We start from the raw sequence: 27,498 nt of genomic DNA on the forward strand, positions 1-27,498 counted from the left end.
GATAGTCACAGTTTCTGTTGAGGTCTTCAAAATGAAGTTACAGAGGCACATAACTGAGTTGACTTTATATGTGCATATCATAAGAAGACTATTCCAATATTATTTTTCTGAGCAAGCCTGGGTTCCTGAATCAAACATTTTTACAATTATTCATATATTAGGAACCATGGAGACACAATTAAGCTCCAGAAGTGTGTGTAGAAGACATTAAAATTGATTTAAGGAGTTTAAGTCTTAATTTGAACTTTTCAACAATGATTACTCTTTAAACTGTTATCCTTTTTAATGGGCATCTGGCCAGTCTGTTTACAGTGACACATGGGACTTGCAAAGGTAAACAAAAGTTTCTATTCAGAGTTTGTTTCTTTGTTTTTTAGAAAACAACTAACTCAATGATACTTTTAAATTAACTTTTTTAAAAAAGGTAAAAGGTGTAGCTAATAAATATGTGAAAAGATACTCAACATCATTAGCCAATGAAATGTGAATCAAAATCACAATGAGATATCACTTCACACCCAGTAGGTTGGCTATAATAAAAAAGATAGACAATAACACATGTGGGTGAGGGTGTGGAGAAATTGGAAGCCTTATAAATTGCTGGTGGTTCTGCTGCTATGGAAAACAGTGTGGCAGTTCCTCAAAATGTTAAACATGGAGTTACCAAATTGACCCAGCAATTCTATTCATAGGTATGTAACCAAAAGAATTGAAAACATGTTAACCAATAACTTGAACCCAAATGTTCATAGTAGCATTATTCATAGGAGCCAGAAGTAGAAACAACCCAAATGTCCATCAATTGATGAATTGATAAATAAAATATGATATATCCATACAATGGAGTATCTTATTCAGCTGTAAGAAAAAAATGAGATACTGACTCATGTTGCAACATGGTTGAATCTTGAGAACATAATGCTAAGTGAAAAAAAAGCCAGATACAAAAGGCCACATATTATATTATTCCATTTTTATGACATGCCCAGAATAGGTAAATCTATGCACACTAAAAGTAGGTTAATGTTTGTCAGGAGCTGAGAGAATGGGGGTGTGGGGCGTGACTGCTAATGGATATGTAGTTCCTTTTTAGTGTGATGAAAATCTTCTAATTGGGTAGTAGTAATCATACACTAAAAACCACTAAACTGTGTAACTTAAAAGGGTAAGTTTTATGGCATGTGAATTATATCTCAGAAAAAAATAAAACTTACCTGCAGTGGGCATGAAACATGAATGAGAAATAAACTTTTGTTACCATAGAAAATAATTGTGAGAAGAGGAATTGTACGAATTCATGGTGGGAAGACATTCTATGGAGAAACCATCCTTCTTTAGAGATTCATAATACATAGTGCCCATCACAAGTTCTGAAAGTCTTACAAAAATGAAAACCGATTTAGCTTACCACTAGGCAACAGCTTTCATGCATTTCATCATGAAAAAACATTTACTCAACAACCATCATGTTGAGGAACTAGTGTCCTAGAGAGAGACTCTTGGCCTTGAGCATACATAGGTAGGTCTCACCTGGAAAGTTTGTTAAAACAGATTTCTGGGCCACATCCCAGAGATTCTGGTTGGAGCTGTTTTGGGTGCCGCCAGAAAATTTGCATTTTGGACAAGCTCTCAGGTGATTTGATTCTTAAGTTTTGAAAACTGAAGTCTGAGAAACATCTTAACAGAAAAGACAAATCCCATGTCTTAAATGGGTGAATTTTATGTGAATTGTACCTCAAGAAAGATGTTAAAATTTTGATATACTAGAAATAACACTAAAATGTAAGTTCTAGTGATTTCGCTAATACAAGAAAGTGCTCTGTAAATGAATTGTTTTAATTAAAAATTTCTTCATTGTAAAATGAGTCACTGCACTATATGCTACCTAGGGTTGTGGTGAAAATGAGGTAATGTACTCTGTGTTCTGTGGATAAAGACATGTTATTTAAAAAAAAAAATCCATGGCCATCTAAGATTTTGAGACTGAGTTAATGCATTTCCCAGAATGATGGTTAGATCACTATTCTTAACTTGAACCATAACATGAGTCTATGTGTATAAAATCAATTAAATATGAGGTTTCTATTCATTTTAATTCTTGTAGTAGATCCTCTGGAGCTACTCAGATCCTTATGGAGTGGAAAACTATTTGAATAAGCAAAATTTGAATCATATTGTGGGACCAGAAGTAGTTGCTCTTTGTTTGTTTCAACCTTGTTATATCCTGCTTGATATTTTATTGACCTATTTATTTGAAAAATTATTGCCCACAGTGAATTTTGGCAAATTGTCATTGGCTATGATAAAATAATGTTTAATGAGGTTAAGAGAATATTTGTAACCAGTTATTTGTCTCTTTCAATCAACATGTACATAGAGCACCTTATTTTCCAAATTAGGTTGAAGCTAATTAAATATCATATCTCTAATGTTTTAATTTAGAAAAAAATATGTAGTTTTTCCTTACGTCTCCCTTTCTTAAATTTGGGCTATTTATTTTTAAAAATTTTGAGTCTCTCATTGCCATATGTATTTGAAGCTTTTATAATTTACCAATTGTTTTCTTATAGTATATAAACTTTAAAAGTTTGTTTCCTTGTCTTTTTAACTTTGGCTGAAATGCATTTTTTTTTCCTGATTTTCTTTGGTAATCTATTTTAAGCATTAGTTTTTACGTTATAATCTGTTTTTAACATATTTCCTACAATTCTTTGTTATATTTATTTCATTAAATTGAATATATTTGGAAATGCATGTACATGTAGTGTGAAAAAATCTTTACAGGACCTTACTATAATTATATCTATTTCAGATGAGGTGGAGGACCATCCTGCTACAATATTGTTTTCTCTTGGTTTTATGTCTACTTATTGTTCTTGAAGCTGTGCCTATAGACATAGACAAGACAAAAGTAAAAAATGCTCAGCCTGTGGACAGTGCAAAGATAGAACCACCAGTAAGTGAAATGATAAAGATAACCTTGTGGCAAGAACCTTAACTAAATTATTGCAAATATTTATTAGTTACAAAATTGGACATTTAGAACCTATTTCTGAAATAGCATTGAAAAGAGTATTTGATAAGCATATGTTATTTAATAGTAGCCAGTGTTTATTTAATATAGTTAGTATATTAGATAGTGCATAGAAGTATTTATCATAATACATTTCCAATCTAGAGCTGACCAGCCAAGAAAACATTGTATTATATTCAAAGGAGAGACAGACAGCAATGAGGAGAGACAGGTAACAATGGGGTAAAAGCAATATTATTAAAGTTTTCATTGTTAAAGCTGTACAGAAAATCTACCTTTATGTAACAGTAAAACATGATTTCTGAAACTCTTCATTTAAGCTTTTTACTTTGTCTAAACTAGCAAAGTAGGTGTGTCTCAATGCCATTTTGTTAGACATTTCTTTTCCTTTTTTTTTCCTTTCTTTAGAATTGAGATCTTTAGATGCAGGGAAGGAAAAACTTTTAGAAGCATTATTGTTTGTTTCTTAATTTGAAGGATACTGGACTTTATTATGATGAATATCTCAAGCAAGTAATTGATGTGCTGGAAACAGATAATCATTTCAGAGAAAAGCTCCAGAAAGCAGACATAGAGGAAATAAAGGTAAATGTAATTAAATAATTATTTAACAAATATTTGAACATGTCAAACACTGATCTAAGTACTGGGGATACACAGATGAGATTCACTCCCAGCCCTTAAAGAACTCTCAAGGGAGAATAATATCCAGAAAAAGATTATTAGGATGAATATATGATGAGTATATGTTACATTTTGGATATACAGAGGATGAACACATAATTCAGTATGAAGCAGTGGGGGAAGGTGAGAAGTCATTTTTGGTAGATATTATACCAGTGCTTAAAGATGTGACTGAGAAAAGGAAAGAGACTGGCAGGCATCCTAGGCCAAGGTACAAGGTTATAGAGACAAGAGATATACCAGACACTGGAAATAGTAACTTGCTGGAATCTAGTCTGGGAAGTGAAGGCCATGATTGGCTAAAAGATGAAGTTGGAAAGACTCATGGGCCAGAGGAGAGAAGGCCTTGTACATCATGTTAAGGGGCTTGGATCATGATGTAAGGATGGTAGGAAGCTATCCAATAGGTTTTGTTCTCTTTAAATCAGTTTCAGATTCATAGAAGAGGTAATGGGCCATATAGTATGGAAAGGTTTAGCTATTTGCTTCCTTTCTAAGGACACTATTAGATATAATCCTAGCCCTAGACATCTCCTTAGTACTCATAATAATAAAAAAAAAAGGAGTTGTAAAGTTCTGACATGAGATTATTTTTTTTAATTAAATTTATTGGGGTGATATTGGTTAATAAAACTATATAGCTTTCAAGTGTACAGTTCAATAATAGATCATATATATATTGCATTGTGTGTTCACTACACAAAGTTAAATTTTCTTCTGTCACCACATATTTGACCTCCCTTACCCTTATCTGCTTTCTCCCTTCCCCTGCTTTGCAACTAAACTATTGTCCCTGTCCATGAGTCTCCATCTTGTTCATTTGTTCCTATCAGTTTTATATCTCACATATAATGAAATCATATGATTCTCAACTTTTTCTGTCTGACTTATATCACTTAGCATCCCTGAAGGGCAATGAATCAGTTTAGTTGGGTTTATTTTAGAGTCAGCAGTAAAAAAAAAAAAAAAAAAAAAGTTATACCTCTCAAGATAGTTTTGTTTGCTTATGTTATTTTGTTTCTTTTTAACTTTCCTAAAAAAATATCTCACCTATTTCTAGAATCAGAATTAGAGAACTTTGAAAGAACTTTTCTTGGTCAAACATCCTTCTTTTCGTCTCTGTCTGTGCTGTGGGGCCTTTGCAAGAAGACTATTATGCATCATGTTGTGGCAACTATTAACGCCTGCGTGTGCCTCTTAGTTCACAGCTCTCCTCTTAGAGGCTATAAACTTCTGGGGGGAAAGCATTATGCTAGTAATTCTCCTGAACTGCCTTTAGAATAATCATGTGTTTCCTTTGAAGAATTACTTTGATCTGTGAAATTAATTTCCTGGGGTGAATAATATTTAATGTAGAACATTCAATGTCTCTTACCTATTTAAATTAGGATTAAGAGCTTCATTTGGGAGTAACATTAAAATGTGGATAATAGTGATAATCAGGGAAAAGAAGACAACAAGCTTCCTGGTTTGGTATAGGGAATACATTTATAAATGTCTTCCTTTAGCAGTCAGTTCCTATTCCCTGCTGGGGAATGGGGAGGGACAAAATCAAGTAAGTTAACAGTTATTCAATGAAAAAAAATGAGTGAAAATAAAAAACAAGCCAATAGAATTATTACAAATAGCTTAGCAAAGCCTCTTGTCTCAGGAAAAACTGGAGAAGAAAAGTTAGAATTTATCCTTTCCTTTTTCCACAGGCATGTTGAAAAGGGAATCATACTACACTCTTCATCTCCTAAACACTGCTAACTGGAAAGATGGCTTTGCTTGCACCATTTCACTAAATGCACTTTTTTTGCGAAGGGTTGTCAGTGACTTCTTAATCATCAAGTCCAGCTATTTCATTTCTTAAATTTTGGAACATGTATCTAATTACTTATTGATGAAAAAAGTAGTCAAAGGAGAAAGCCTAAAATAGATGAATTTTGAAAAGTTATTTATATATAGGATGACTAAAGCTTAAGGAGGCCAAGTTACTTTAAAAAATAACTTTATTGAAACATAATTCACATACTATAAAATTTGCCCCTTTAAAGTATATACAATTCAGTGGTTTTTAGTTTATCCACAAAGTCGTGTAACCATCACCACTATCTAATTTTAGAACAATTTCATTTGTCCCCAAAAGAAACCCATTAAGCAAGCATTCCTTTTTTCTTCCTCTCCCCAGCCCCTGGCAAGCATTAATCTACTTTCTATCTCTATGGATTTGTCTATTCAGGACAATTCATACAAATGGAATCATGTTATATATGGCCTTTTGTGTCTGTCTTCTTTGACTTAGCATAATGAATGAAAACATATATTTTCAAGGTTGATCATGTTATAGCATATATTAGTACACTCATTACTTTTTATAGCTGAGTACTATTCCATTGTATGGATATTCCATATATTGTTTATCAATTCACCAGTTGATGGACATTTGGGTTATTTCTACTTTTGGGGCTAATATGAATAATGCCACTGTGAACACTCATGCATAAGTTTTTATGTGAAAATTTGTTTCAATTCTTCAGGTATATGCTTAGAAATGGAATTGCTGGGTCATATGGTAACTCTGTGTTTGAAGAACTGCCAAATTGTTTTCCCAAATGGCTGTACCATTTTACAGTTCAAGTTACTTTTTGAATTTCTCCTTTGTGCTTTCATTAGGCTTTTCTAAGTTTCACTCCTTTTAGACATCTTGATTTTAGAGTTACATACTGAGTACCTCCTGAAAGAAATGCTTTCATAATATCAAATTTATCTGAATTAGTCAAAAGTATCTATCAGTATTGTATTATAACCTTATTTTTAATATATGTATCTGTTCTAAAAATGCAATGTACTTAGTAAAATTACTTACTCTTTTGTCAACAGAGTGGGAAGCTAAGCAAAGAGCTGGATTTAGTAAGTCACCATGTGAGGACAAAACTAGATGAACTGAAAAGGCAAGAAGTAGGAAGGTTAAGAATGCTAATTAAAGCTAAATTGGATTCTCTTCAAGGTAAGTATGAAATAAAAGGTAGAAAAATTTCAATATTTGGTTGTTGAGGTCAGTCTCAGCATGTGCCATGTTCTTCTAGCCAAAATTTAATGGTAGTATTGATTTGTCTTTTAATTTTTAGAATTTAATTTTTTGAATAGGTAATACATTCACATCATTCAAAAATCAAAATGATTAGCCTTAATTACATCAATAAAAAAGAAGAATGAAAAGTAATGAATTAAGCCACTGAATTAAAAGAGGAAAAATAACATCAAAGCAAATCAAAAGATAGCAGAGGTAGAAAATCTAATTGGAGCAAATTCCATAGATGAAATAGGAAAATTGTCAGAGAGCTAGTTCCACAAAAAACACCAGGGCAGTGTCAAAGGGAATTCTATCAAATCATTAAAGAGCAGATTGTCAATGCTATTTAAACTATTCCAGAGCACAGAGAAAGAAGGAAAGCTTCCATACTCTTATAATATATTGACGTCAAAACCAAAATTATTTCAGGAGTGCAAGATTGACTTAATATTAGAAAATCTAATACTATAAACCATCATATGACTAGAAATAAGGAAAAAATATTTGAGTGCGACAAAGGAAATCATGAAGTCAAAGGACAAATGATAAATTGGAATAAATCTTTTAAGCTTGTATTTTTTTAAAAAAAAATTAAGACAATATTTTAGAGCAATATGTAGTTCACAGCAGAATCAAGGGGAAGGTACAGAGATTTTCTATTTCCCCTTTGCTCTCAAACATGCATAGCCTCCCCTATTACTAACATCTGTTACCAGAGTGTACATTTGTTACAACTGATGAACCTACACTGACACATCATAATCACCAAAAGTCCATACTTTACATTAGAGTTCACTCTTGATGTTATATATCCTGCACATTTGGACAAATTTACAATGGCATGTATTTACAATGATAGCATCATACAGAGTAATTTCATTGCCTTGAAAATCCTCTGTGCTCTGTCTATTTATCCACCCATTCTAAATTCAAGGACATTACCTTTGCCTAGAATAATGATAGGTACAGTCTTCTAAAAGGAAATGTGAACCCTTGATCTAAAACTTTGTATTATAAAATCCTATAGGATTAAATATGAATGCTTATTCTTATATATTTATTGATATTAATTTTTCTAGCTTCTCATAATTTATCATTTATAGTTTTCTCATTTTCTTTCAGATACAGGCATCGACCATCATGCTCTTCTAAAACAATTTGATCACCTAAACCACATGAATCCTGACAAGTTTGAATCTATGGATTTAGATATGCTAATCAAAGCGGTGAGAATAATTCCAAAAAATACTGTCTTTGTTGTGCCTTTGAGATTTTGTAATTTGACAAGTAAATTCAATGAAGTGGAAATATAACTTTTATATACTTTCTAGAATATATTTAGAGGGAGACAGCTTGACTTTTGTAGTATATATAAGAATTTGAACATATAGGTCTATAATCTCTTACCCACAATTCTAAAATTCAAAAAATGAAAAACTAAAATCTGACTTGTTTCACCCAGTCTATTTATAGTTATTATTTACCCTACTTAGTGAGTATTCATAGATTTTGCTAAAGAAGTACTAATCTTTTTGATTATAGACGCTGCACAGATATTCCCTAATGTGGCATATGTACCATATTCCCTTTCTAAATTCTAGAAAATTCTTTTTTGTTTTATTTTTTTGCTTCTAGTTTTATGGAGATATAATTGACATACAACATTGTTTAAGTTTAAGGTATACAACATAATAACTTCACATACATACATATTGCAAAATAATTACCAAAAAAAGTTTAGTTAACATCCATTACCTCATATAGTTACAAAATTTTTGTCTTGTGATAACTTCTTTTAGTATTTACACTTTTAGCAACTTTCAAGTATACAATACAGTATTGTTAGCTGCAGTCATCATGTTGTATATTATATCCCCAGGATTTATTTATCTTATCACTGGAAGTTTGTACCACCTTCACCCACCCCCACCCCTGCCTTTGGCAATCATAAATTTTATTTCTTTTTCTGTGATTAGTTTGTTTGTTTGTTTGTTTGTTTGTTTGTTTGTTTTTAACATTCCCCATATAAGTGAGACCATACAGTATTTGCCATTGTCTGACTCATTTCACTTAGCATTACATGCCCTAAGGGTCCATCTGTGTTGGCACAAATGGTAGGATTTCCTTCTTTTTATAGCTGAATAATATTCCATTATATATATATACACACACACACCACATTTTCTTTGTCCATTCATCTGATGATAGACACTTAGGTTGTTTCCATCTCTTGGCTCTTGTAAACATTGTTTCAGTGAACGTGGGGGTGCATGTCTTTATGACATAATTAATAATTTTGTTTCCTTTGGGTATATACCCAGTGGTAGAATTGCTGGATCATATGGTAGTTCCATTTTTAATTATTTGAGGAACCTCCACACTGTTTTTCATAGTGGCTGCACCAATTTACATTCCCACCAACAGTGCATGAGGGTTCCCTTTTCTCCATATCCTCACCAGCATTTATCTTTTTATTTTTTAATAGCCATTCTAAGGGGTATAAGGTAATATATCATTGTGGTCATTGTGGTTTTGATTTGCATTTTCCTAATGATTAGTGATGTCGAGTACCTTTTTACGTACCTGTTGGCCATTCAAATATCTTCTTTGGAAAAATATCTGTTCAATTCCTTTGCCCATTTTTAAATTGGATTATTTGTTCTTTTTGCTCTTGAGTTATGTGTTTATATATTTTAGATATTAGCCCCTTATTCGATTTGCAGATATTTTCTCCCATTCCATAGGTTTTCGTTTCCTTTTATTTATTGTTTTTTTTTTTTTTCTGTGCAGAAGCTTTTTAATTTCATGTAGTCTCACTTATTTTTTATTTTGTTGTCTGTACTTTAGGTATAATACTTTTAAAAAATCATTGTCAAGACCCATCTCAAGAAGCTTTTCCCCTATATTTTCGTCTAGGAGTTTATGGTTTCAGGTCTTGCATTTAAATCTTCAATCCACTTAGAGTTAAGTTTTGAGAGTGGTGTAAGGCAGGGGTTTAGCTTCATTCTTTTACATGTAACTATCCAGTTTCCCCAGCACCATTTATTGAAGAAACAGTCTTTTCTCCATTGGTTGGTTCCCTTGTCAAATGGTTGGTAGAAAAGTTGGAAACACATCTGGTCTCAAGGATTTTAGATAGGAGTTTATACACCTCTCACATTGTACTGTACAGAGTTATCAAACTAGAATGTTCTTGTTTTGATGCTATTAGATTTAATTAAGTGTTTAGAAACCAATCTAGTTTTTAATACTGTATGGGTTTGATACAGTCCCTTCCTTCTTTTTCAAATCACCTTGTATATTACTTGCTTATGAGGAACTTTCTGAACTTTGAGGTTCTTTGAATTCCTCCGTTTCTGGTAATAATAATGCCTAAAATAAAATGGTAGAATTTCAAAAAAGGAGTCCAGTATTTTTGGTCCTTCTGTACTACCTTCTGTTAGGAAATATGCAAAATGCAATAATGTCTTTATTTATATTTTTCAACCACATCTTTTTATTTAATTTAAATATTTTAATATAGGCTACAAGTGACCTGGAACACTATGATAAGACTCGACATGAAGAATTTAAAAAATATGAAATGATGAAGGAACATGAAAGGAGAGAATATTTAAAAACACTGAGTGAAGAAAAGAGAAAAGAAGAAGAATATAAATTTGAAGAAATGAAGAAAAAGCATGAAAATCACCCCAAAATTAATCATCCAGTAAGGATTTTGACTTTATGAAACCACGATTAGGTGAAAATACTTCTTTGTACCAGATAGTAGAATTTTATCATGTTATTAGTATTTAAATCTTGATTCTTAATTCCCTAAAGTTTCTCAAGTTTATGTTATTTTGATAATGTCCACACATTATCTTCTGAGAAGTTTTTATTTTTAATTTTTTATTGATTTACAGGGAAGCAAAGATCAACTAAAAGAGGTATGGGAAGAGACTGATGGATTGGATCCTAATGACTTTGACCCTAAGACATTTTTCAAATTACATGGTAACAAATCTGATACAAATATTAATATTTTTATCTGTTGTTTGAAAAATTATAGTTGCCTTACTCTTAATTGATTTCTGCCAAGGTATTCTATTGAGTTTTATTGATAGTAAATGTTTAGAGTTTTTCTCTAGCCTAATATAATAGTCTTTATTGCTGATCTGCAGTATAAAATATTTTAGGTTAGTAGTTGTATCTTTATATCTGCTTTTAGTGTTGAGTCATGTGACTTATAACGAGATTCTCTGTAAAATGAAGATATTTCTTTGACGAGGTAGGTTATATCTAACAAGCTTTATGCTATAATGTTAAATTTTATTTTTACTCTTATAGCACATTGCTTTACTTTATATTTTTGTAAAAAATTTTCAAGATATGTTTTTCTAAAAAAACTGTGATGAATTATAAATAAGTAGTGAATTGTTATTAGTTGAACTCATCTGAGGCTCCATAAAAAAAGAAGAGACCTTTTTCTGTAGCATATCAATGTTTCATGTCGGTACTACTTTTGCAAACCATTTGTATATAGTTGCACTTTAATTATTTTCTAAGGCATTAAAATCAATTTTTTGCATTGGTAACTTTAGATGTCAATAATGATGGCTTTCTGGATGAACAGGAATTAGAAGCCCTATTTACTAAAGAGGTAAATGAGGTCATTAAGTATTCAGTGTTTTTGCTCTCTTTTTTCCTTTTATTATCTTTCTTTTATGTTGGTTTAAAATTTTTTTTTTAGTTGGAGAAAGTATATGATCCCAAAAATGAAGAGGATGATATGGTAGAAATGGAGGAAGAAAGGCTTAGAATGAGGGAACATGTAATGAATGAGGTATGTCTTAGAAGTATAAGATATGTTATTTCTGTGGATTATTCAAATTATTGTAATAAATTTCACCATAAAATAGATAATAAATATACAGAAGAGGTATTTAATTGGAGTTTTCATTTTTGATGCAGAATATTTAGTAGATTCCCTTAGCGTAAGTAAAATTATTTTGTAACTTCTTTAAAGTATTTTAAAAGATTAAGATGCTACTGCATATCAGCTAAAAAACATTCTTTTAGGACTAAAAAATAATGTAGTCCAACATTTGATATCTTAAAAGCCTATTTCAGTTTTCACTAAATCCAAAAACCCAATACCTAAATGGTTTATAACAACAAATATTTATTTCTTGTTCACATTACTAAGCTGAAAACTGTGATAGAGACATCATAGACGGGTTGACTATTTTGCCTCAGTGATTTCCCCCTGACATTGATGAATTGGGATTTCTTTTGACTGCTAACATCCCAAGTATCAAATGAATTTCTTTGGCCATTACGGAGTTTACTTTTGTAACTGAATTTGCATAGTCTATAAGAGCCATTGGAAGGTTTGGAGAGGTTGTCAACTTCAGTTCTGATTTACTTAGTTGTTTGTTTTTAAGAGAAAATGTTGAAAGAATTTGAACTTAAACTCCTTTACTCTTGGCTACAATAGTCATCTTACTGGAAAGGTTATTTTTTTTTTTTCCCAAACACTTGGCTTCAAGAAGGATTATACATGCTGTGGTGAGGGAGGAAGACAATAATACCAGCCTAACCAGTCAGATTAGCAGACTCAAACTTGGTGATCTTCGGGGGTGTCAGGTGTATAGATATTTCACTCTATTTTCAAGTTTGAATTATGTAGAAGAGTAAGGTATCTATTTTCTGATTCTAGGATAGTGTTGAGTGTTCTGTGTTGTCTCTGCCCCCAGTTTCTGTGGATGTTTGGCTAGCTCTGATTGCTGTATGTTTATATAGTAGCATCTATTAGAAGAGAGTTTCTAGTGTTTAAATAATATTAGGGTTATTTTATTTTACATATACACTTTCCTTTAATCAGGTTGATGCTAACAAAGACCGCCTGGTGACACTACAAGAGTTTTTGAAAGCTACAGAAAAAAAGGAATTCTTGGAGCCAGATAGCTGGGAGGTAATAGAACCCACCTGAAGCAGGATGTATGGTTCAATAAATTCTACATCAGTCTATTCTACTTTTAACTTTTGTTCTCCATCATGTTTGCATGTATAGTCTTATCATTTTGGCTTTTCATATGAAGTATCACTTTAAAAATGAACTTGATTTCTTGGAAAGTTTCTGGTAATTGATCTCATGAATAATCACATTGCATATAATTAGATGTCTTTTTCTAAGTTTAAAATAACATTCATTCTCAAAAATTAGAAATTTAGGTAAATTAAAGAATAAATTAGAAGATACATATAATTCTGCCATCCAGAGGTAGACACTTAAATTGTGCATTGTGTTATGCCAATTTAGAATATTTAGAATATTTTGTATATTTAATATATGCATATATAGCGTACAGCATATAGTGTACCCATTTTAATTTACATATAGACATAATTCAAAACTATGTATTTTTTAAATGGTTTTTATAAATGCTTTGTATCTTTGTGAAATTCTGGTTTTTTTTTAAATTTATCATTATTTCATGAACATTTTGCAATGCCATTTCTCAAAAACATGATTTAAAAAATGGCTACTTTGCTTGCAATTGTGTGGTTGTAGCATAATTTATATAACTATTCTTACAGATGTAGACATTCTGGATCGATTCTACTTTTTTTTTTTTTTTTTACTGTAATAAGTGACACTATTAAAACTATTTATTTGTTCATATATTTTTGGTATCTATGGTGACTTCCCTAAAATTCCTAGAAAAAGAAGTATTCTCAAGGTTTATGAACATTTTTTAGTTTCTAAATATATCTGTCAAATTGCTCCCGAAAAGAAAACTAAGTTATACCATAGCTTACTGTGTATAAATTAGTGCATACACATCTTTAAGAGTGGTTGAGAGATACCAACCAAACTAGAATGAAGAAAGAATTGTTCTTTTCTATAGAATATAAAATTTAAAAATTACATTTTAATTAGATTTTTAATTGTCCAGAAAATAGTTTGAGATAGAGTAACCAACTGTCCTAGCTTACCTGAACCTGAAGGATTTCCCAGGATGTTAAACTTTTCAGTGCTAAAACCAGACAGTCATGGGAAAATTGGGACAGTTGGTTATCTTAGTTTGAGATTAAAGAAATCGACTATTTTTTTTGTTATAAATTTTTGTTTAAAATTTGAAATATTTCTGGACTTTGGTGAAACAGAATTCTAAGATTATTTAAACATGCATTCCCTTTAGTGCCTCTAGTGAGCTAGATTAATGGATAATCATATACTTTTCTCATTTTGACATAATTTCAGATTTATAAAAAAGTTATAAGAATAGAAAAGTACCTCCTGAATACCCTTTACCTAGATTTCTCACTGCACTACATTTACTTTCTACCCCTCTTTTCTCTTTCTCTTTTTAATCTGGGTGTATATGTATGTATGTATGACATATATAATTATTTGAGGGTAAATTATACACGATGCTGCTCTAACCTTAAATACTCGAGTGTATATTTCTTGGAAACATGGATTTACTTTACATAATCACAGTAAAATGATCAATCCTCTACACACAATACCATTCTCTAGACTTTATTGATGTTTTCGTCAGTTTTCTCGATATTGTTTTAAAGCAAAAGAAAACCTAAGGTCATGCATTGAATTTAGATGTGATGTCTTTCTAATCTCCTTTAATCTGAAATAGTTTCTTCATCTTTCTGTCTCATGGTATTGCTATTTCTAAGGAGTCTGGACAAGTTATTTTGTAGAATATCCATCAATTTGAACATGTTTGCTGTTTCTTTATGATTTCTACTTTGGTAGGAATGTCACTGAAGTGATGCTAAGTTCTTTGTTTTAGGAGGCATATGCTGCCAGTTATTCCCATAACTGGTAATGTTTATTTTATTTGGTGAAGATGGTATCTACCAGATTTCCTCACTGTAAAGTTACTATTTTACTTTTTGTAACTTAAAAAGTATCTTGTCAAATCTACCATAATGCCAGAATCAAAGTTAGCCTTAAAAAAAAAAAATATTCACTCTACATCATATCAGAAGTTTTTACAAAAATACTATTTGTAAGCATTATTTTAATACCTATGCGGTGCTTAACTGTTTTCTCAGGGTTAGACATTTAGGTTATCGTCAGTCTTTTACTGTTTTACTGTTATTTTAAAAAATGCTGCAGATTGCCAAGAGATGTAGACTTTCCTCTCTGAGAGCTTTTACCTCTAAGTCTGAGTCTATTCAAAAATGAGATTTTGTAAAAGTAACAAATAAATAAGATCGGACATCAAAAAAAAAAAAAAGTACTGCTATAAACACATTTTTATATAAAGTTTTTTAAATGTGTATTTAGGGCTATTTTATAGGATAAATTCTCAATGTAGCATTACCAGGTTCAAGGGAATATTTTTAAAGGCTGTTGATATACTTTGTAAAAGTGCTTTTCAAAGAATTATACTACTTTGAATTTCTACTAATAAGATATGAGAGTGTTCTGTTAAAAATTTATCTTTACAGATATAGTTTGAGACTCATTATCCACTAGTTTTAGCATTCACTGATGATTCTGGTCAGAATCAATTGTTACTGTGACTGTTGACAAATGGTGGGTTTTTTTTCTTTTTTAAAAAAATTTATCTATCTGTCTGTCTATTTTTATGGTGGTATTGGTTAATGAAATACAAGAGTTTCAGCTGTACACTTTAACAGTAAGGTATATATATATATATATAGATATATTTACACTGTGTGTTCACCTCCCATAGTTAGATTTCTGTCACCACATATTTGACGCCTTTTACTCCAGCTATCTCGCTCCTCCCCCCAACCTCCTACCCTCTCGTAAGCACTAGTCTATTGTCCATGTCCATAAGTTTCTGTTTGTTTGTCCTGTTCATTTGTTGCTTTTAGGTTTACATCCCACATATAAGGGATATTATGTGGGTTTCAACTTTTTCTGTGTGGCTTATTTTGCTTAGCATTATTTCAAGGTCCATCCATGTTGTCGCAAATGGCCGTATTTCAACTCTTCTTATGGCCGAGTAATATTCCATTGTATATATGTACCACAGCTTCTTTATCCAATCATCTATTGTAGGACACTTCAGTTGCTTCCATATCCTGGCCACTGTGAACAATGCTGCTATGAACATTGGTGTGCAGATATCTTTTCGGATATGGGTTTTCAAGTCTTTGGGGTAAATACCCGGTAGAAGGATTACTGGATCATATGGTAGATCCATTTGTAGTTTTCGGAGGAACCTCCATACTGTTTTCCATGTGGCTGTACCAATTTGCAGTTCCACCTGCAGTGTATGAGGGTTCTTTTCTCTCCTCATCTTTTCTAACATTTGTTATTACTCGTCCTTTGGGGTATGGCTATTCTAACAGGTGTGAGATGGTAGCTCATTGTGGTTTTGATTTGCATTTCCTTAATAGCTAGTGATGTTGAGCATCTTTTCATATATTTGTTGACCATTTATTTGTATGTCCTCTAGGGAGAAGTGTCTGTTCAGGTCCTCTACCCATTTTTTGATTGGATCATTTGTTTTTTTTGTTGTTATTGAGTCGTATGAGTTTGTATATTTCAGATATTGTGCTCTTATAAGAGGTGTTGCTTGCAAATATATTTTTCCAACTTCACCTTGTTGACAGTTTCTTTTGCTAAGCAGAAGCTTTTAAGTTTGATGTAGTCTCATTCATTTATTTTAGCTTTTACTTCCTTTGCCTTTGAGGTCAAATTCATAAAATCCTCTTTAAGTCCGAGGTACTTGAGTTTCGATCCTATGTTTTCTTCTAAGCATTTTATTGTTTCAGGTCTTAAATTTAGGTCCTTAATCCATTTTGAGTTAATTTTGGTGTGTGGTCATAGACAACAGTCTAGTTTCATTCCTTTGCAGGTTTCTTTCTAGTTTTCCCAGCACCATTTATTGAAGAGGCTTGTATGTTTTGGGCTTTTTTCTCAAAAATTATTTGCCCATACAAATATGGGTTTACTTCTGGACTCTCAATTCCATGTGTCTGTTTTTCTGCCAATACCATGCTGTTTTGATCATTGTCACTTTGTAGTATAACTTGAAGTTGGGCAGAATGATGCCTCCAGCCTCATTCTTTTTTCTCAGGATAGCTTTGGCAATTCAGAGTCTTTTGTGCTTCCACAAAAATCTGATGATTTTTTTGTTCTATTTCTTTAAAAAAAATGCCAATGGGATTTTGATGGGGATTGCATTAAATCTGTATAATGTATTAAGTAATAAGGTCATTTTAACTATGTTCATTCTTCCAATCCAAGAACACGGAGTATCTTTCCATTTCTTTGTATCTTCTTTGATTTCTTTTAATAAGGTCTTATAGTTTTCATTATATAGGTCCTTCACATGTTTCATTAGATTTATTTCTAGGTATTTTATTTTTTTGTTGCAATTGCAAAAGGAATTATTTTTTTCTAATCCTTTTTCTGATACTTCATTATTAGAGTATAGGAACGCTATGGATTTTTGAACATTTATTTTGTATCCAGAGACTTTACTGTATTTGCTTATTGTTTCTAGTAGTGTTCTTGTGGAGTCTTTAGGGTTTTCTATACAGAGAATCATGTCATCTGCAAATAGTGACAGTTTCACTTTTTCATTTCCTATTTGGATGCCTTTTATATATTTCTCTTGTCTGATTGCACTTGCTAGGAATTCCAATGTTATATTGAATAACAGTAGGGATAGTGGACAGCCTTGCTTTATTCCTGATCTTAGAGGGAAGGTTTTTAGTTTTTCACCATTAACTATAATGTTAGCTGATGGTTTGTCATAGATGGCCTTTATTATGTTAAGGTACTTTCCCTCTATACCAATTTTGTTAGGTGTTTTGATCATAAATGGATGCTTTATCTTATTGAAGGCTTTTTCTGCACCTATTGATATGATCATATAATTCATATTTTTAAATTTGTTTATGTGGTGTAACACATTAATCGATTTGTGTATGTTGAACCATGCCTGTGCCCTTGGGATGAAGCCCACTTGATCATGTTTTATAATCATTTTAATATGTTGCTGTATTCAGTTCGCTAATATCTTATTTAGGATTTTTGCATCTGTGTTCATGAGAGGTACCGGTCTGTAGTTTCCTTTTTTTCTGTTTTGTCTTTACCAGGTTTTGGTATCAGGGTAATATTGGCCTCATAAAATGAGTTGGGAAGTATTGCCTCCTTTTTGATTTTTTGGAAGAATTTGAGGAGAATAGGTATTCAATCATTGAATGTTTGGTAGAATTCACTGGTGAAACCACCTGGTCTTGGACTTTTACTTTTTGGTAGGTTTTTGATGATTGTTTAAATTTTCATACTGCTGATTGGTCTATTTAGATTTTCCAGTTCTTCTCGATTCAGTCTAGGAAGGTTGTATTTTTCTAAGTACTGGTCCATTTCTTCTAGGTTATTAAATTTGGTGTTATATACTTTTTCATAATATTCTTGTTATGATCCTCTGTATTTCTGTGATGTCAGTTGTAATTTCCCCTCTTTCATCCCTGATTTTGTTTATTTGTGTTCTTTCTATTTTTTCTTTAGTGAGTCTAGCCAGGGGTTTGTCAATTTTATTAACTTTCTCAAAGAACCAGCTCTTTGCTGCATTTATTTTTTTCTATTTATTTTTTTGTTTTCAATTTAATTTATCTCTGCTCTAATTTTGATACTTTCTTTCCTTCTGCTGACTTTAGGCTTCATGTGTTCTTCCTTTTCTGGATTTTTTAAGATGAAGTGTTAGGTTGTTTATTCAGGCTTGTTCTTGTTTTTGGAGATAGGCCTGTAACGATATGAACTTTCCTCTTATGACCGCTTTTGTGTGTCCCAAAAGTTTTGATATGTTGTACTATCATTACCATTTGTTTCTATATATCTCTTGATCTCTTTATTTCTTCGCTGTTCCAGTTATTCTTCAGTAGTATGTTGTGTAATCTCCATGTATTTGTGGTTCTTCCTGATGTCCTTTTGCAGTTGATCTCTAGTTTCAAAGCATTATGCTCAGAGAATATGGTTGGTATGATTTCAACCCTCTTATATTTGTTGGGGCTATCTCTGTGTCCCAGTATGTCAATCCTTGAGAATGTTCCATGTGCACTAGAGAAGAATGTATAAGCAGCTGTTTTGAGATGAAGGACTCTCTAAATGTCGATTATGTCCAGTTGGTCTACTGTGTCATTTAAGGATGTAATTTCCTTATTGATTTTCTGTTTGGATAATCTGTCCATATCCAGCAGTGGGTATTTAGGTCCCCTACTACGATAACGTTTTGGTCTGTTTCTCTCTTTAGTTCTGTTAGTAATTGCTTTATATTTTTCAGCGTTCCCTGACTGAGAGCATAGATATTAATAAATGTTATATCTTCTTGGTGCATGATTCCCTTTATCATTATGAAATATCCCTCAGTATCTTTCTTTACCTTTTTATTTTGAACTCTGATATTTCGTTTGATATTAGTTCCACTACTCCTACTTTTCTCTGAATTCCATTTGCTTGAAATATCATTTTCCACCCTTTCATTTTGAGTCTTTATTTGTCTTTGGAACTGAGATGTGTCTCCTGGAGGCAGCATATGGTTGGGTTTTGTTTTTTGATCCATTTTGCAACTCTGTGATTGGTGAGTTCAGTCCATTTACATTTAGAGTGATTATTGAAATACGAGGTCTTCTTATAGCCATTTTATCTTTTGCTTTCTGGTAGCTGGGTGTTTCCATTGCTTCCTTGTCCTTGTGTTTCTGTTTTCTTTATTTTGGTTGGGTTTGTGGGTTTTCCCTCTGGTCCTTCTTGTTTTATGTTATATATTTCAGTTCTGAATCTTTGGTGTGTGGTTACCATTACAAATATATAAAGGATAGTTATATGTATATATATAGTCATCCATTTTCTTCTGCTCATGCCTTATCTCCATTCTCCTTTGTTGAATTTGAATCTTAGAATCCTCCCCTTTTCAGTCATTGTCACCTCAATTTGTCCCTATGTATGCTGGACATTCATTACTATCTTGCTATAGCAAATTTCTTCTTATCATTTAAGCTTATATTGCCCTGTTCTTAATAAGGGTTACTCTCATCTGCTTCTATCAGCTTGCTAGTCACCTTACTCCTAATTATGTTTTTTTTTTTTTTTGTCATTTTGTTCTAGATGAGCTGACCCCTTTCAGCATTTCCTGTGATGCAGGCCTCATAGGAGAGAATCCCCCTCAAATTTTTTATTTTTGGAAAGGTCTTTATTTCTCCTTCATATCTAAAGGAGAGCTTAGCTGGATACATTATTCTTGGCTTGTATGGTTTGTGCTGAGAAGTTTGATGATAATCTAATGGGTTTTCCTTTATAGATTACCGTCTTCTTTTCCCTGACCACCCTGATAATTCTGTCTTTTTCAGTGATTTTTGATAATTTTAATAGAATGTGTCATGGTGAAGGCCTTTTTAGGTTGAAATAATTCTGTGTTCTGTTGACTTCTTGAATTCCAAGCTCCAGCTCATTCTTTAGATTTGGGAAATTCTCACCAACTATTTGTCTGAAAATGCTTTCTAATCCCTGCTCCTTTTCCTTCCCTTCGAGAATGCCCATGATTCTTATGTTTTCCCTCCTGATGGTATCTGCTAGTGCTTGTATTTCTCTTTCATTATTTTTCATTCTTCGCTTTCTCTCATCTTCCTTCTGATTTAGTTCTACAGTTCTGTCTTTGATATCACTGATCCTTTCCTCCATTTGGTCGACTCTATTTTCCAAGCTTGATATTTTATTTTTCAACTTTTGCAGTGTGTTCTTTATTTCCAGAAGTTAAAGAACTCATTCTGCTCATGTAATTGTTTTTTCAATTCCTGAAATTGCTGATATGATTTGTTTTGGATCTTATTGAGTTTTTTCAAAAATACCATCCTGAATTCTCTGTCATTTAAGTTTCATACTTCTATTTTTGTAAGCTTATTTTTTGGAGATTTTTCTCTTTCTTTCTGAGATGCCTCATCTCCTTTTTAATGGATGTATATTCTGCTCTTTTTCCCAGAAAGATTTATTATATAAAGGTCTCTCTAGCCTGTTGCAAAGAAGGTGTTTTTCTTTGATTTCCAGGACATGGCGTTTACGCCTCTTGGATCCCTGCTTTATATAAAGCCTTAATAATGCCTTTTTTTCCCTTATAGATATTTAATCACACTTGCTCCCCTCAGTCTCAGTCCCTGTCAGTGTTAGCGACAGTTTCGGTAGCTTTTCCTCTGGGGCTCCACAGTGTTTGGTCTCAGAAGATATGAGGGGAGGTGCGCTCTGGGTTGGGGGATGCAGGCTGTGGCTCAGCCTTGATTTTGCAACTGTGGCTGGTAAAAATCAACTGTTGTTTCTCTGCCATCCCCGCTTCTCTGCTTTCTGCCTTGATGAGCAGGTCCTGGCGCTGGCTGCATGGAACTCACAACATTTCCAGGCAGGGCTGTTCAGGGAAGTCACTGCACCTTCTCCCCTCCCCCATCCTCCTGCAGGGAGCTCTGGCAGCTGCAAGAGGCAGATTCTTTGTTTCTCCCAGTTCACCACCCAACACCCGGGGTTCTGACCTGTGGCAGATCTTATGCTCAGATCTCACACTCAGACGTGTTGGTGTGCAGTTCAGGTGTTTTATGTTGAGTTTTAGATGCTCAGCTTATTGTTGTTTCAAGATGAGAGACCTGGAGACATCTTTCACTCTGCCATGTTTCTAAGTGATTTTCTAATCTTCATTACTTCTACATTGATTAGTTGCCTTTCTATTGTAAGAAAAAGTTATCCCTTCTCCCTTTTCTGTTTATGTCAGTGTAGACTCATGGCTTCTTACTTTATTCAGTAAGCTCAGGTCCTTATTATATTTAATGTCGATGCTCAAAGTGTCCCAGATTTGGCTAGTGGGAGTTTCACAAATTGGTTTTTGTGGCCTTCTGGCATGTCTGTATCATTCTTTGAGGACTTTCTTACCTTTTAACATAACAGATTTTTAAGGCTCATCTTGTTCTTTGGCCCACCTCTGAAATCAGCAATTTTTCTGAGGAGCACTATTTTTTATTTGTTTGTTTGTTTTAGTGAGATTGATATTACTGACCAGGATCTGGCTATCAGATGTGTTCCTTTTTACTGGAGTGTCATTACTTCTTCTAGGCCTTGTCAGATAACAGACCTAGGGAAGTAAAAAAAAAAATTTTAAATATGTTTTTATTTATATTATGTATATGTTCATATGTACACACATACTTACACATACACATATCTACGCACACATTTTTATATAGTTAATTATCAATATATATTAAAACTCATGAGTTCACACTATCTCCTTAAATTTCAATCCAACACCTTTAATTGTAATGCAACATTTTATCTTTTCCTCTTCCCATATTTCATACAAAACCTGGCTCCCATTTTCCACAATACCATTCCACCTATTTGCTCAGTCCTAGGATGTACAAAGAATTTCAGAATTGCTAGTACGTGCCTCTGCAAAACAGGAGTTTAATATTTGTTCAGATTTTTTTGTTTGTTTTAAACCTCAGGACACATAGTTCAAATGTCGTGTTCAAAAGTTTCCTGGGTTAGTCCTCCCTGCCCCTGTCAGTTATTTTATTCACTTAAAATAAAACTACTGTTTATTTGCTTCTGATTGTATTCAATTTGGGTGCTTTTTCTGTCCTTGTGGATTTTCTTTTCTTTTTTTTTTTTTTGAGTATTTGAAATACTGTCCAAAAATCAAATCTGTATAAAAAAGGTGTATTCAGAGGAATGTGATTTCCTTTTCCTCATTCCCTTTGTCCTTTCTACCCAGTTCTCTCCCTTGTTCTGTAAACAATCTCATTAATCTCTAGCTTTTTGTTCTTGTTTTCCTTTTTGCTTAAATAGGTACATAAATATATTTTTTCTTATTTCACCTTCTTTCTTACCCAAAAGGTGTCATATCATATTCTATTGTATTTTGCTAATCATAGAATTTTAAAGCCGAATCAGATCTTATTGTTGTATTTCTAAGATTATTCTTTCTTCATTTTTTTTTTTTTCTTTTAGACATTGGATCAGCAACAGTTCTTCACAGAGGAAGAACTGAAAGAATATGAGAATCTTATCTCTTTACAAGAAAATGAACTTAAGAAAAAGGCAGATGAGCTTCAGAAACAAAAAGAAGAACTGCAGCGTCAGCATGAACAACTTGAGGCTCAGAAGCTGGAATATCATCAGGTAGTATTTTGTATAAGCGTTGTGGCTTTAAAAAGGATTTTAGGTGCTATGCTAAAAGCCTATGTTTTTGTAATGTATATTTCAACGTACTATTAGCTATAGTATTTTAAATTTTGGCATTTTTAAAACTGCATTGTATATTAATCTAAATTTTAGAATTTGAATATCTCATTTGGAGAGGATTTTTCATTTAGTTTGTTGTGATTTGTCAAAGGTCACACATGTCAGAAAATCAAATAGTACTTTCTTTCAAAACATTCTTTTTCTATTCACTAGGTTATACAGCAGATGGAACAAAAAAAATTACAACAAGAAATTTCTCCATCAGGGCCAGGTGGAGAATCAAAGTTATAGCCACGTAAGTAATTTTGTTTGCTTATTTGTTTAAGGAAATAAAAAATTGAATAAATTGAAATCTATATTTATTACAAATATAATTCAAGTGATTAATATCTATGTTATTTTCAATGTATTTGTGGAAATAGAGCACCCTGTATTACAGAAAAATGAAAAGGCCTCTAAAATTTTTATGTATATATATTTCAAAAGCTCTATAATTTGATAGCCATGTTTATAATGAAATAATTTATAGATTATTTGTAATTCTTTCTCATCAACTATTGATATTATTAGAGAATATATTTTTTAAATTGTTATTTATGATTACCTAAGCATATTTCAAAAATATTATATATAGAAGAAGATTCAGAATACAGAGATACCTTTAAAATGAGTTTTATTTTTTTCTGAACAGTCATTTGAAGTCCGAAGTCCACCAGAACTTGGAAGAAAACTATAAAATAAACATCTCTGTCATATTTTTACCTCCCTTCCTTTTTCTCTACTCAATAAATATTTTAAAGCATATATGGAATAAAAGAAGATACGTTTTAAATGAGAGCACTTTTTTTGGACACAGATATTTAAGGATGATGTCTACCAGAACCAGGAAGAAAACAAACTCAATATTTGCTCTCACTTTCGTATCTCCTTTCTTTTTTCTTTGTTCTCCTTTAGTGATTTAATTAAGTGGCCTTGTGCCATAATTTAATGAAACTATCACTAACTGTTTAAGTGAGAAAGCTCCATCTATTGCTTTTAACATCAATTGCTCTCACTCATAAAGATAGCTATCCTTTTGTGGGTGCTTGTCATCCCCTCTCTCAATAAAAGTCTCTTTGCTATTAATACTTCTTCTCCTGACAAGACCATAGTATTCCCCAGTGGTAACTTTTTCCCACTTTCAGCACCCTTAACTCTTAGAATTTCTTCTACTGAATAGTTTTTGCTACCATTTCAGGTCATTTTTTTTATTCATATTTATACTCTGATCATTTTAGATCAGGTTCTAATATACATAATGAAAAAACCAAAGATAACAGTGGTTTTAAACTAAACAGAAGTTTTTCCTTTTCACATAAAAGAAATCTGTAAGTAGGTAGTGTCCAGGTTCCTATCTTTCCACTCTGCTATCCTCAGTGCGTAGTTTTTATCTTCATGTTACCGCATCCTCACTGTAAGATTGCTTTTGGAGGAAGCAGGGAAGGGCAGGAAAAAGAACTTTCCCCAGCTTCCTTGTGGCAATTTTCCTGGAGAACCACACAGCATTTGAACTTACATCTCACTGGCCCACACTGAGTCACATGGCTATCTCTCTTGCTGTTAGGGAAGCTGAGAATTCCCTGTGGCATTGTGACTAGCTAAAAGTTACTATTCTTTAACTAAGGAAAATGGGAAGAAGGAATGGTTGGTAGGTAACTTTTAATTTTAACCCAAACAGCCTTGTTGGCCACCTAAATATCTATTGTACATTACTTTGAAACATATAGAAAACAGTCATTTCCCCCATCCCAAAAGGAGACCACCAAAATACAATCTGTTATTGCATATAGATCAAAGACCATGAAATCTGAATATAGTCCCCTCCATCAGGTTAGGATGTGGCTCTCTATGTTCTGGCCATCTACAAACAAAAAGCAAGATGTCTGCCCCATGAACATATGTATAATGGTGGGATAGGTACAAGATAACTGCAATAAAATTAACCTTTTTGAAAAGGGGAAAATGGGAAACATGGCAGTCCCTGATCCATAACATTAAAAAACAAAAAACAAAAAACAATACTACTTGGGAAATATAGCAAGATCTCTCTGCTCTGTCTATAAATATATTCCCTGGTTTTCCTATCAGGCAACTTCAGATTCACCTTTCTGGGAGGATCTTCCTTGTCTAATGTCCTCAGGGGCCCCTGACGTTGCCCTCTAGAAAGTTTTTATTGTCCATTAATTTTTAAGGACATATCTGAGTGGACATTGGAAAGGGTGCTCTTCTTAAAAGCTGGGCAGACTTAGCAGTGCGCTTCCTGTTATTTTGGGTTTGGGGATTGGGGGTCGTTTTAGGCTGTAGGCCAGATTTAGGGTTTTTATTTTGTTTCATTTTGTTTTGGCAAAAAAGTACCCTAAAAACTAAGTAAGTTTCTGGTTTGTTTTCCTCAGTGATTACCATGAGTAACTTCAAGATCTTGTCAAGACATAGTTTTTCACAAAGAACCTCATCTTTACTTGCTGGCCTCTGTATTCTCGTTCTCCCCTGGGGTCTTGAATGGCACCTACTTGGGTACCATTTTAAACTATAGGCTTGGATGGGATAACAACACTCTTTATATGACCTTTCTCCTTAGGATGGCTCTCTTACTTGGTAGAAAAGTCTTCAGATAAGGTTCTTGAAAAAGGTTAAGGAAGCATTAGCGGCCTCCTCAAAACCTTTACTTATAACTGTTTCAGTTTGAAGTTTGATGGTAGTTGACTTTTTCAGTCCTTAGGGGCTCCAGATTTGAGACTTTGTCAATTTATTTTGTAGACAGCAGTTCCCTCAACAAAGCTATATACCCTTCCATCTTTGCAGACTTATTAACTTTAGCTTGAGTCACATTTCTCCTGTAGGACTTTGCTGAAAGAGGCAAGAGGCAGCCCACACATGCTAGCATTCTGAAATTCTACCACCACTTTCTCTGACATCTTAACTTCAGTTAGCATGAGGTCTCACCTCTCAAAGCCCTACCTCCTCAACTCATCCCACTTCATATTTAAGATCTTTTTATTTTGCTGCACTTTACTTTTAGCTACCAAGTTCTGTATAGGTCAAGATTTTTGGTTGTAGATAATAGAATCTTCTTTAGCTATTAAACAGAATGGGATTGATGAGGGGTACAGATAACTCACAGAATCTCGAGAACCCTTTGAGAGGGTCGAAGAAACAGAACCTAGGCTGAGCTTCTAGGACCTATATCACAAGAGAGGGCTGCCAAGGAAACTGCTGCTTTTAGAGCAGTGAAGACTGCCTGCCAGGTTGGGCTGCTGCCTGTTAGATTAGGAAGACACAGGCAGTTGCCAGCTCTAGGATACACCACTGCTGCCATACTTTTTGTTGGCAAAAATGGATACCTCTCGTCCTGCTTTTCTCCCCTTGTAACTCAGTTCTGAGTGACAGTCTCAGGTGAGTGCATCTGATTGTTGGACCAATCATTCCTGGAACCCTAGCTGCAAGAAAGGTTGGGAAATGATAGTGTTTGACTTTCCTACCACTGTAGTATAGGAATGCATGTTTAAAGCTCTTGAGTGAACTAGTCCAGTTTAACACCTCATAATTTTACATTGTTTCTCCCAACATCAGTAATTTTTTAAACTCTCAGTCCTCATTTTGCAAATTTTAAAATATCATTGCATATTTCTCCAAATATACTTCAGATTTTTTTTTCTTAAATCATGGGTCCCCAAATTAAATATAACAATCTAGAAAAATTCTGCTTATATTCAGCTTAAAAGCCTCCAGAAAAGCCACTCAACAGAGTAATGCTATGTTCTTTAGAGATGGAGAAAAATTCCTATCTCTGTTGTTTGAATTGTAGGAAACATTAAAAAATGGTCTGGAATATTTTTTTGTCAATCATTCTACCTGTTCCCAGAAACTATGATAATACAGATATTCTTCTAGGGTAAACTTTTTTAGATGGTGGACTAGAGTTAAATCAGAAAGTAATTGGAGGAGAACTTAAGAGAAATTTCTTTAAATGCTTTTTTGGCATGAATAAGTAATGGATAGATATATAGACATACCTCACAATTTCCAGCAAATTATTATAATTTATATTATTTTAAAAACAATTGTTAGCTTAAAATTATTTATGGCTTAAGGAATTATAGTTCTTGTGAATATTGGGCATTTATAAGTGAATATTATTTCTTAGAGAGTGCCTAACAGTACTCTTTCCAGTTCTGTTATAAAACATTGATCCTATGCTTTTACACCATTCTTCACACTTTAGATTTTAAATACTCTTTGGTTTAGCTGACTTAGTGGTATGTATTGGTAATTTGGGGTTTTGTTTCACATAGGAATTTTTGTGAAGCATGTCAATTTTATAGTATACTTAGATCTATGTAATTAAATTTTTACAAGATGATGGGCCTTTGTAATATTTAATTCTTTCTAAAGAGAATTGCAATTTAGAAATAGTGGTAAGAATCCTTTGAGACATGGCTCTACATTTTTTTTTAAGCCAAATTTGTT

At 32.9% G+C, this 27,498-nt stretch overlaps 1 protein-coding gene across 4 annotated transcripts in view; it reads left to right on the forward strand.

The window, feature by feature from the left end:
• Nucleotides 1-27,498, forward strand: part of NUCB2 (nucleobindin 2) — a 42,601-nt gene that overhangs the window by 11,473 nt on the left and 3,630 nt on the right. For 2 of the 4 annotated variants that reach the window (XM_036221097.1, XM_036221096.1), the window contains 12 exons: nucleotides 2,813-2,956; nucleotides 3,512-3,619; nucleotides 6,584-6,710; nucleotides 7,899-8,002; nucleotides 10,300-10,485; nucleotides 10,682-10,772; nucleotides 11,360-11,418; nucleotides 11,509-11,601; nucleotides 12,643-12,732; nucleotides 22,759-22,929; nucleotides 23,206-23,287; nucleotides 23,684-24,117. In XM_036221097.1, coding sequence (XP_036076990.1) covers nucleotides 2,813-2,956; nucleotides 3,512-3,619; nucleotides 6,584-6,710; nucleotides 7,899-8,002; nucleotides 10,300-10,485; nucleotides 10,682-10,772; nucleotides 11,360-11,418; nucleotides 11,509-11,601; nucleotides 12,643-12,732; nucleotides 22,759-22,929; nucleotides 23,206-23,283 — 1,251 coding nt within the window. In that variant the 3' untranslated portion in view covers nucleotides 23,284-23,287; nucleotides 23,684-24,117. Of the gene's footprint in view, nucleotides 1-2,812; nucleotides 2,957-3,511; nucleotides 3,620-6,583; nucleotides 6,711-7,898; nucleotides 8,003-10,299; nucleotides 10,486-10,681; nucleotides 10,773-11,359; nucleotides 11,419-11,508; nucleotides 11,602-12,642; nucleotides 12,733-22,758; nucleotides 22,930-23,205; nucleotides 23,288-23,683; nucleotides 26,425-27,498 lie in introns of those variants that run through there. The other 2 variants (XR_001596241.2, XM_016139534.2) reach the window with 2 other exon arrangements.

The sequence above is a fragment of the Rousettus aegyptiacus genome, unplaced genomic scaffold, assembly GCF_014176215.1.
Source record: "Rousettus aegyptiacus isolate mRouAeg1 unplaced genomic scaffold, mRouAeg1.p scaffold_m13_p_5, whole genome shotgun sequence".
Taxonomy (NCBI): Eukaryota; Metazoa; Chordata; class Mammalia; order Chiroptera; family Pteropodidae; genus Rousettus; species Rousettus aegyptiacus.